Below are 12,084 nucleotides of genomic sequence, written 5' to 3' on the forward strand. Positions count from 1 at the left end.
AATCTGATACAGATCCCAGCACATATGCAAAACATGCAATATTGGGTTGTGCTTTTTTTAAAAGTAGTGTCACTTTCTTCGAAAAGTACCACGATGAAAAAAATAGACTAAAGTTTAAATATGAAATGTAAATAATGCAAATATCGTATACCCAAGTTACTTTTTTTTTTCATTCATAAGTATGTATCATCATATAACCAAAAATGAGCTTTTTAGGGGATGTAGAGTAGCAGATCTCCCCGTGGCACACCTCGGGTAACGATAAATCTGCTATGGTATACAGAATCTAGTGTTTTTTAATCGTAGGCAGAATCTCTTACTCTTTTACGCGCTTCCCAGAAATGCTCGTTTCAGCACTCTTTTCGAAGCTATATTCAATCATGCCCGCTTCGGACACACCCACAGAATCAAAACTATAAGTGAAATCCAAACGACAGAATTAAAACGATAAGCTTTACAAAATTTTACTTGTGTACTCCTCTAGGCCTTATTAAACTGCCTACTTTTTTTTTTTTTTAAATCGAAATTACAATTTTAAAAGTTAGCGGGCCCGAAAGGGTTAATTAAGTTAAAGCTTAGTATACATTTCATATAAGTAACCTGGTATATGTTTAAGGAACAATGTTTATGTATGCTTATATGTAAAGGAAATTATCATGCTTTCTGAGTGTTGCAAATTCATCAGTTTCAGAGCTTCTAAATAGAATTTGTTTCTGCGTGACTTCAAAACTGAAGCACAAATAATAAATCTGTTTTGGCATTCACATTTAGAAAATTTAGGAATTGAAATATCCTTCACGAAAGTATCCCTTTTAAGGCATGTAGCCGACGTACTTTACTATAAATGCTATAAATGATGAAATGGATTAGTAGTTAATAGTCGCACGCCGGTTACTAATGAAATAAAATTTTATTGCAAGAAACTCTTATCTGAGCTTAAACAGAGCTTCGTCAGCTAACTCTAATTTAAATATAGGTATGACCAATACATTAGCTGTCAGAAAATAGTTTTATAGGCTCTCTTTCTCATCATATAGCTGCGATATAAACATAGTTATAAAATTAACAAGATTTAATGATAACTCATGCTTTATCTTTACTTTTCCCCATTTCAGCAGATATCTCAAGGGGCTTCAGTGTATTAAATTCCGAAATTATGTATTTAATACTGATTTTTATTCACAGCACGTTTGCCACTCCTGGTCCATTTGATTTTTCTGTTTCTGTTGGTTTTTAAATCTTTAAATCAACCGGTTTATTGCATTTTTTTATTTCTCTTTCTGTAAGTTTTGTTTTTTTCGAAACTGTATCTCTTAAAATTTCTTTATCAAGAAAAATATCTTTCTTAAATATATTTTTGTATCAGTTTCCTAAGAATTAATGGAATGAAGCTATTTGTTTTCTTTTAAATCAATATCACTCATATTAGAATAAGCAGAAAGATTTGTCTTCAACCTTCCCCAAAAATTTAAAAGTTTTCTTTTTTAAATGCTAAACAACTCATTTTATTGTTTCATTGTAAACTACCGCGTGAATAAAAAAGAGAGAGAGAGAGAACCACGTCTTACCTCACGTTTACATTTTAGTCTTGACAAAAAATAAGACAAACTAACGTACCGATTCGTTTAATCCGTCCAGAAATATGTATAACTGCTCCAGAAATAATTGTATACCGCACAGTGTTTTCGCAAATCAAATATGGCCACAACAAAACAAATCCTCAAACTATACTTCGCATTCAATGGCAAATCCTTACAAGCGGAAAAGCAAAAGACTGATAATGGGGACATTTCATTTTCGAACATTGTTATTTAAGTCTGTCTATGCTATTACAATTCACCTTTATGCTTTAGACGTATCGCAACGAGCTGTAGGCATCTGCCTCACCATCCATACTCAGTCAGTAGACCTCGAAAGGCTTGTTACGGAGAAAATCAGTTAGAGCTGTAGTTCAGATTAAAGGAAGACAGTGGAAAAGTATAAATGGATAGGCAACAAGGTGCCTTTTCGGCAGGTTTAGCCAACACCTCCTAGAACTAACTCAAGGCCACGGCGCGCAGTTCGTGACGTCACTGCAGTAGGGATACTTTCGTCCTCGCCAACTTTAAGGGTGCCTTCTTAAATGTCCATTTGACAGGCTTATAATTAAACTGAAATTTTTATATTTAATTCTCATCGTTTATAAATCTGGGAAATACCTTGCTTTCATTAGAATGTGAAGAACCAAGATTTTTATTTTTAGAATGTTTTCGATACGAATAACTAGAATTTTTAATTCCATTAAAAGTTATTACTGATTTTACCAAATTTAATCGCTGAGAAACTCTTGTTAACTAAAGAAATCTCACACTTAATGAATCGGAATTTTTTTTTTTTTTGTTTTTGTTTTTTGTACGCAATAATTAAACAGAAAGACAATTTAAGACATGAAGGCAGGATATAGATCCTAAAAAATTGAGATAATTCTAACTGATTTAAATTATGAAGCTATTTTACCTGGAATCATGTAGCAACATAAAATCATTAGTTGAAAACAAATATAATTAATCAGAGATGTTTATTGGTCAAGGGTCGTATTAATTATACTTACAACAATTTATGCCTTGACTAATAAACATCTTTGATAAGTATAAGTAATATATCTTATTTTTAACATATGTTGCCGAATAATAATAAATACTCACGTTTGAAAAAAATAACGCTAAGCTTGCAACGATTTAAATAAGTTTTCATAATTATTTGAGACATTTGGTGCACAGAGAGAATTAAATATTATTTTGCATTTTAAATGGCAAATATCAAACCTCTGATAGAGGTCTGATATAGATATAAATAGCTAACCTCTGATCTTTACAGGGAAATTTTATAACATGGTTTAGCAGTATTATGTGGAAGGCAAATGTAACAAATCCTAAACTGGGATATTGAACACATAAAATGAAAAACACAATTATCATTGCATTATTACTGCCGAATAAAATGACTAACATATAATGCCCTTAGGATGCACTAAATTATGCATTACAATTCGAAATACTTTAGATAATATGTATATGCTTATTTTCAATCAGTCAACTAAAAAGAGGAAGGATTGTTCCAATAGAGGAAAAGAAGAGAAAGAAGAAAATCATCGAAATTGTCTTTGCAGTCAATTCAGAATTATTCAAAACTATCTGTATTTTTACACATTAAGTTTTTCGGCTTTAAACTGAGCATACATTATTCAATTTCATTAAAATTTGTAGCATAAAATAATATAGGTTAGGTTAAGTTATTTTAACTACGGCAAAGCCTCGAGGGCTATCTGCCTAAGGGGAGGGATGCCTTTGTGGAGGACTTTCTAAGGGGAACTGGCTCGTATACACGTTACACATGGGGAAAGCACCGAAAACACCCATGCAGCCAGCCCGTTCACGGGATTCGAACCTCGGACCGAACTATCAGTGTTCAGCAACTTAAACGCTCGGCCGCTGGTGGGCCGCTAAAATAATATAAGTTAATGTTTCTTCACGACTAATAGAAAGAAAATCATACTTATCTATTAATTGTATAAAGTGAAACAGATAACTAGTTTTGAAGAATCATGTCTAATTAGATAGAAAAAACTTTTGTCAAATAAAGAGTTGCCAAAATTTAATTATTTACTTACAAAAAATACGAAACACTTACATGCAAAGATTGTTATAATCGAATTTAATTATCTAAACTAGAATTAAATACAAGATTTTGTAAAACTTCATATTTAATTATTTACTTTAATTAAGTGAATGTTATGAATATCAGGCATGAACTCACAAAAATTTAAATAGCTTATTTTTTCGCATTGATATCAGAAACAAAATTGGTATTAGTTACAGAGATATTATCAAGATTTTTTAAGGTCTTCGGATTTTAATAAATACGCTGTTCCTGTGACAAATGTGTCGAGATATTCTAGGCAAGCATTTTGCAACATACAAAATGTATTTACAATTTTGAATTTTTATTAATCCTACATTTAATCTAATCCTACTTTTAAGTCACACATTTGTTTAATTTACTTGGTATATGATGCTATTTACTACAAATTGACTAGCATGATGATAAAGAATGCCATCTGCTATAGATTGAACGATTAGCATGATGATAAACAGTACTATCTGCTATAAATTAAATTAATAGTATGATTAAGTCATCATATTTATATAATCACTATTAGACTTACAATAAGATTAAATATGTTTACTTTCTATAAATGTATGTACTCGCTTTAGTTTATGATAATTATAACATACTTAACACAGAAGCACTGTTTAAAGCACAGATAAGTATAAACTTATTCATATAAAAAAAAAATCTGAAATGTTTCAGATTTTAAATTACGTCCAAAGGGGCGTTTTTTAACATTTTGTGTGTTACCTTTCTTTATTAAATATCATGTTCCTCGCACTTAAACCATAAGATCCAGTGCAACAGCAATATCGCAAAATAGTTTTAAAATGAGCATATCTTTAGAATTTCCGATGCAGAGACTCACGCGCTGGAGATAAAAATGTTTTTTCTGCACAACGTTGCCATTGCTCGCTTTGAAATCCTTGAGTTTGTTAATCAAAAATTCGTCAAAGTTTTAAAAAATAGGAAATCGATCATAAAACAAATTTCAAATTTCAAATTTGGTCTTCCACATGCTCATATTCGTTGGAGGATTACGTTATTCAAAATTCGATGACTCTATGTACCGTTATTTTATGATAATGTGAGAAATATACATACATTTACGCAGATTTTCATTATTTAATTTCTTCAAATATAATGCAGGACTCTAACATTTTATGGCAACAGTTTGAAAAGTGAACCGACATTTATCCGTCCGACGCAAAATGCCAAAACGAAAGTAATAGTCCTTCGGGACTCAAGTCCCTTTGGACTAAAAAAAAAAAAAAGAGAAAACGCAACTTACCTTCGAAAATTTTGTTGACTTGAAATTGCTTTTATGAATCGCCTTTATCCATTTATTTATGAATTCTTTCTTTTTCGGAAAAGAGAAAACATGTACTTTAGGACCATTTGGATAGTTCCCTTTACAGTTAGGTACACAGCATGTGTAAACCATATCAAAAATTTGAAAAACAAATAACAAAGTGGAATAGTTAAAATATGGAAATATCTGAAAAAAGAAAAAAAAAATGTCGACTGTTCTTATGGACGACTTCTGACCGAGTGACCGTCAAAACTCCGGAAATCCACCCACCACAGTCCTGGGTGGGGAGAGTTAAATGAAATGGAATCCCTACTGACACTGACGTCACACCTCCTCCTGGGAAACGCGCCGTGGCCTTGAGTTAGTTCTAGGAGGTGTTGGTTTAGCACTGCTAACCTCCTTGGAATCAGCTACCTGTCCGACGTTTGACGGGTAGACACAGCCTGTTTTGGACATTTAAATATCGAAATTTATTTTATTCGTATGGCAATCATGAATGGGTGTGCAAGTTGCGTTTTTGAGTGAGTGGTACGTCAACTTCGTATTTGAATGCTTGTAAAAAAAATTAATGCAGGGTATACGCCATGGATAATAAAGTAAGAAATAATGTTGATGGAGAATCATCGCTTCTGTTACAGATGCCAAAATCAATGTTTTCTGTTCATGATTTTTCTAGTAATACTTTCCTAATGCCTGTAGCGATTGATAAATCTGGTAAGAAATATTTCGACACAAATATTGATTTTAAGTTTCTTTGCTCTTCTTAAATATAAATGTTAATATGATTATTTAGCTCATGTTTTTAAAATAGGAGACAGCACACATTAGAAACAAATTAACGTGTTTAATTATTTTTCTTTTCACTTGCTAAATGTTTCAGTGTACAACTTCATCTGTGTAACTCCTCCTTTTTGTGATAGACGTGAAAACAGGTGATTTTCATCTTCTTTGTTTAACTTCTGTAAGTGTTTCTGTAATATGTAATGAAGCAATCTAAGTATATTTCTGTTCAATTCTGCATTTTGCCATTTCTCTCAAAGATGTGTACTAATTGCTACTAGTTTAAAATGTATCTAAGTTAAACTCATTTTGTCTGTAAAATCGGCTATGAAGTTGAAAAAAAAGTTCTTGAATTTATTGTTTAAATATAGTAACATGTTATAAATGAAGCATCTGTCAAGGTATTCATTACGCTAATGTACAAGTCAAGTCAGTTACTGTAGCTCTCAACTTATAAATTTAAAATAAATATTTGTGTTTCTAGTTCTTAATTGATTCCCTGTGTTTTAATATCTGTTTTCGATCATCGAATACACTTTTGTGTATTATATGTAAGAGCAAGCTCAACAAAAACAAATTAATAATTTGAAATTGTTTAATATTATATCTATATGTGTGGTGTTTTTAATTTTTATACTGGTTAATTATGATATGAATGAAACTGTTATATTCATAAATAGTGTGGGATTAACAAAGGATCTGTGCTTAGTGATTCAATTAACAGAAATCATTCCATCATATGACTACTTTGGTAAAAGTATATTTTAAGGTACCCCTTGGCGAAACTTGGTGGTACATGGATACCGAGTTTGTGCAATGCTTTGACTTGTTATTTTGGCTTGTGTAGCGGCGATTTTGGTGCTAAAAATTGCCGCTACACCAAATTCTACAATGTAGGCAAACAAAAAATACATAATCTCAATAAAATAAATTTTAAACCAAACAATAAAATAACATAAAAAAGGAAAACATGTTATACATTTAAGCACTACCAAAAGCAAATATTCACTTACCATGATTTTCGAGTTTTTTCGCACACCCAGAGCTACATAAAAATCAAAATATCAATCATATTCAAATGACTTTTTTCAAACCAGGTACTCTTTCTGATCGAACGCTTCACATAGTGACCATCTGAACCTTTCTTCCTACAAACCCATTCAAATCCATCTAAAAGGTTTTTACATTCGACTAGAGGCATATCCTTCCTACATACAGGACACTTATAATAGCTACTGAGTAAACCTTCATTTACACACCAGTCAATTAAAGCTGTTTCCCCTTTCGCTCAAAATTGTACAGAAACTCCAAATTAATCTTACTACATTCGGTCATTCTACCGTCTAAAGAATCAAACCAACGCACACCACAAAAACGCTTACAAAACATCCGATGATTCAGAATTTCCCAGAATAACTGCACCCGATTACGTCACAATAGGATTTCCATAACATTCAACTACTCAGGTTATCATAAATGAAACAACAACTTGGCAATAAATCAAACAACAACTTCGCCATAATACAAGGGTTACCTTAAAGTCTACTCTCCAAAAAATTCCTTAACAGCATCTAAAAACTTCCTAAAATTATCTGAACTAGAATCCGTATATCCGCGTCGCCACAGAAATTCACAAAAATAAAAGTAAAAAAGGTTAATCTTTGGATTATGGTAACTTGGCGATTTTTTGGGGAAAATTTGGCAACCAAGCCTGCTACAGCAACCTGCTAGTTTTGTTTTGGACGCCATTTTTGTTTTCTCGAAGTATGCTTTTTTTAAGTAAAGGCAAAAAAAAAAAAAAAAAAAATCAGAGAATTGCATAAACTTGGCATTGCACACTCCCTTGACTTTATCTGTGTGCACATTGACCTATTTTCACTTGAAAAAAAATCGGTGAATTGCACAAACTGGGCATTGTGCACTCCCTTGACTTCGTCCATGTACACATCGAACTATATTCACTTAAAAAGTCAAAGGAGCAGCCAACAAAAAATATATATAATCTCAATAAGCTACATTTGAAATCAAGCAATGAAATAACATAAAAAAGGAGATTCATCTTTGCACTACACAAAGGGAATATCCACTTAGCTTATTTATGAATTAATATGTCTTCACTCAAACAAAATTCCTTAACAGCATCCAAAAACTTCCTAAAATTATCTGAACTAGAATCTGTATACTGGCATCGCCACATAAATTCACAAAATAAGAGTAAAAAATATCCTCTGTAGTGCCATTCCGACGTTCGGCTATACGCATTTCCTGTTAATCTTTGGATTATGGTAACTCGGCGATTTTTTGGCAAAAATTTGGCGACCAATCCTGCTACAGCAGCCTGCTAGCTTTTGTTTGGATGCCATTTTGTTTTCACAAAGTAAAGGCTTTTTTTTACTCAACATTTTTTTCCAACAATCTGCTGGCTGAATTACGCTTATGCTAGAACTTTTATGGAACAAAAGTGCTTAATAATGACGAAGATTAGGTGTGAAATTGGGAGAAATTGCAGAATCGCAAACTGCTTGCCGCGTTTTTAAGAATTGCACATACACGGTAACTATGTACACGTCGACCTATTTTCACTTAAAAAAACATCCCAGAATTGCACAAAAATGGCATTGCGCACAGTCTTGACTTTATCCATGTACACTGCTAAAGTCCTAGCTAGTAACCTTTATCGCCTTACCAAAATGTCGCCAAACTACCTGTTACCATATTCCAAAGATTAGCCACATTTCCTTCCTACAAACAGGATACTTAACAATGGCTACTAAGTAAACCTTCATTTACACACCAGTCAAGTAACTCTCTTTTCCCTTTTCTTTCCAAATCGTACAGAAACTTCAAATTAATCTTATCACATTCAGCCATTTTACCGTCTAAACCACAAAACAAGCGATATACTTCCTAACAAACACACAGACAAGCCCTTACGAATTTACCGCAATCATACAACTGATTATGTCATAATAGAGTTTCCATAACATTCAACTACTCAGGCAACTAATAATGAAACAACAATTTTATGGTAATACAGGGGGTACCTTTCTCTCTACTATAACCAAAGTTAAAACTATCATGTAACCAAAAAAATTTTGCTACTGTCGTAACACACAGACATGAGCAAATAACCAAAAATACACAAACACAGAGTAATAAATAACCAAAAATACACATTTCCTAACATAAAAACGTTAAACAACAAATCTTTCAAAATAAATTAACACACAGATGCCAATAAATAAATAAAACATTAATTCGTTAACATACCTTTTCTTTACATGGCATATGTTAATGCCTCCCATCAGCATTTCGTCCACGTAAGCAATTCAATTAAATATCTGGTTGTTTCAGCTCATCTGCTGTTAATAGCAGTTAAATATGTATCTGTATGCATATGTAAATACGCATCCAAGAAAGCCATAAATCCATTCCTTCTATTTTATGTACTCCTTCCAGAAATTATAGTCATATCCAGAAAAATATACTCATTTATAACACTAAGCAAACTTTCAGGCACCACTTTCATAAAATATTATGCACGTGCAACCAAATACAGCAATTCAAAATCTCCGGCCCATAGGAAAGGCTTACTATTACAAAAAATAGCCAAAATCTCAATTTATCACAACACATTTGATTGCATTTGATTGAATATTCGCAGTTTTCCCCAAAACTAGTTTCGCCAGCATTATCAATATTAGGGTTACCAAAAGACGTCTTCACGCAGCGGGCTTCCAGATTTCACAAACAATCAATGCCACTTGGCGATTTTTTTCAGACAGACATAAAGTGGAACCGTACAGTAAATTTCGACCAGTGTAGCTTATTTGAATAAGAAACATTTTCTAAGTTTTTCTAAAACAAAAACAAAAGGAGTCAAATGAATATAATGATGAGGTATTTCAGCATTTTGATGTGCTGTAACATAAAATGACAATAAAGCGGGATATAGCAAATGTTGCAAAAGAGTGTTGATAATTTCCGATTATCCACACCCCCCATTGAGTCGTGAAAACATCTTTGATTTTGCAGAACCTTCACACACTTGTTGGCAACTTTGGGGAGAGCATTGGTTTCATTATTTTTAATCCCTTGAGTGTCGGTGTAAAATTCATAAAAAATTACTTTATACCTTTTCTGGCTGTGAAAGTGATTGCAGTTTCTACCTAAAGGATAGGAACATTCCCGACGTACAAGTACATTCAGGATAAAAGATGAACATGATTATTTGTGGATCTTGCATTCAAAGGGTTAAATTAATTTCAATGATGCATTCAGTGCCACCCATTTTTTTACATTCTTCTTTTTCCATATAAAATGTGCTTTTTTGCATTGCTTTTGTTTCCATGTACACAGCAATCAGATTTAGTTTTTTAAAAAAAGGGGAAAAATTGCAAAAGTTCGACATTGTGCACAACTTGCTGCCAAATTCGTAAAATAAGAAGGGGTGAAAAAAAGTGCACATGATGTCTTTAAGCCACATTATGTTTTACACATACAAAAAACTAAGTCCGAGATTTTGAAGACAACATAAACTGCAGTATACAGTCAATCCACTACTATGCTGAAACACTGAAATTTTCATTAGAGGGATCATATTTTTCTATCACGATGAAGATGTCCAGAGAAGTAAAAGGTTGTTTGGGGGGGGGGAGGTATGCTATGTACATATCTGGGTTACCTTAATATTTTTGGTGATGTAGTTTGTTGCCTCGTCGTTACTTTTCCATTACTGTTCATTAGGGGTATGGTTAATCAGAAACTGCCAAATATTTTGTTTTTCAAAAGTTCTGTCTGTTTTTATTATAAGTTAATACATAAAATATTAATATAGCTAAAATTTTTCCATCTGTCAAAAAAGGAGGCTCAGCTGCAACTGATCCTACAGTAGTATGATGCATGTTCTTGTAATCAGTGGCATATTTACGTTTTAATTATGAAAGTAATTTAATTTCCCTCCAAAATGATATTGCTGTGGGAATAGTGTAGATCTTTGTTCATATAACGTATTGGAACCATGAAGGAAAAATGTAAATAGAATTTAAGTTAAAACTGCTGAAAATAATAATTCTGTAGAAAAACCTAAGTAAATAGGTAAAAGAACTACTTACTCTCTGTAAAGTGTATTTTATTTTTATAAACTTGCATTCAGCATTTGTAAACTTTCTGAACATGTATAGTACATGTATTGATTTTTATTTTAAATGCAGTACAAAGTCCAAGATGCAGTTTTGTCAGAACTTAAGCGATTTTGGATTTATGAAATTTCTGGATTTTAGATCCTTAATTTAAACCCAATAAGATGACATTTAGAAGTCATAAAATTAAAAATTTGAAATAGTAGTTTATGAAATAATGAAACATTTATGACCTTAAGGAAATCAAAATTTACCAACCCCCTCCCCCAAAAAAAGTATTTATGTTTATCAACATTTCTTTCAGTGTAAGTTGTTTAAGTTGCTTCATTTTTTTGTGCTAATACATTTTCATTAATTTTATAGATAGACACAATTTCTTGTTCAGTTATAAAAATTCTAGATCTGTGAGTACCATGTAAAAGATTCCCATTAAGTTATTTATCGAAATTTTTTCTCTGTCAACAACCTCTCTGTCATTTCAATATCAGTAGCAATATTTTCTGGATTTGGAATCATACCGCCAGTTTTGCCATCCTTTAGTTGATTGATTATTGGGGCATTATCATCACATTGGAGAACTCGTCTTATAGCGTCTTCATTTATTTTCACTTCTCCATAAATTCTATTAAATAGAGAATTTTACGATTTCTTTGTGATATTCAAAAACCTTCAAATTTGCTATCATTGTAAAGCTTAGCTTGTCTAATTGTAAACAATTTCTGGTTATAAGAATAGGTTTATAGATGACAAACACACTCACACATACTGTGTGGCAGGTGATGGCCAATAGATCATTACTTGCCATGTGCCAAAAAAGTCTTATTGGAACAACAAATCAGTTATTATTACTTCAGACAACACTAAATGGCTTATATCATTCATGATAAAAATTTACTCTACTGTACCCCTTGGTGAATTGTTTCTTTTTTGACGCCAAGATCAGCACCAGTTTCAAGATGGCTACTACACAAAACCAAAATAAGAAGTCAAAGACTTACACAAACTTGGTGTCAATGTACACATCAACCTATTTCAACTCAAAAAAAAGGTCAGAGAATTACACAAACTAGACATTGCACACTGCCTTAACTTTGTCCATGTATGCATAGATCTATTTTCACTTAAACAAAATCAGGCAGCTAAAACAAAGTTAAAACTATCATGGCAACGAGAAAAAATTTGCCGCTCTCTTAACACACAGAG

The 12,084-nt window shown here is 32.3% G+C and overlaps 1 protein-coding gene across 3 annotated transcripts in view; it reads left to right on the forward strand.

Moving 5' to 3' along the window:
- Nucleotides 1-5,452: 5,452 nt before the first annotated feature.
- Nucleotides 5,453-12,084, forward strand: part of PAPLA1 (Phosphatidic Acid Phospholipase A1) — a 64,349-nt gene continuing 57,717 nt past the window's right edge. The window contains exon 1 of one of the 3 annotated variants that reach the window (XM_035370331.2): nt 5,453-5,674. In XM_035370331.2, the coding sequence (XP_035226222.2) occupies nt 5,545-5,674 (130 nt within the window). In that variant the 5' untranslated portion in view covers nt 5,453-5,544. The remainder of the gene's footprint in view (nt 5,675-12,084) is intronic. The other 2 variants (XM_035370330.2, XM_035370332.2) reach the window with 2 other exon arrangements.

This window comes from Stegodyphus dumicola, chromosome X2 (assembly GCF_044657685.1).
Source record: "Stegodyphus dumicola isolate Sdum_Otavi_A_Nest chromosome X2, ASM4465768v1".
Classification (NCBI taxonomy): Eukaryota; Metazoa; Arthropoda; class Arachnida; order Araneae; family Eresidae; genus Stegodyphus; species Stegodyphus dumicola.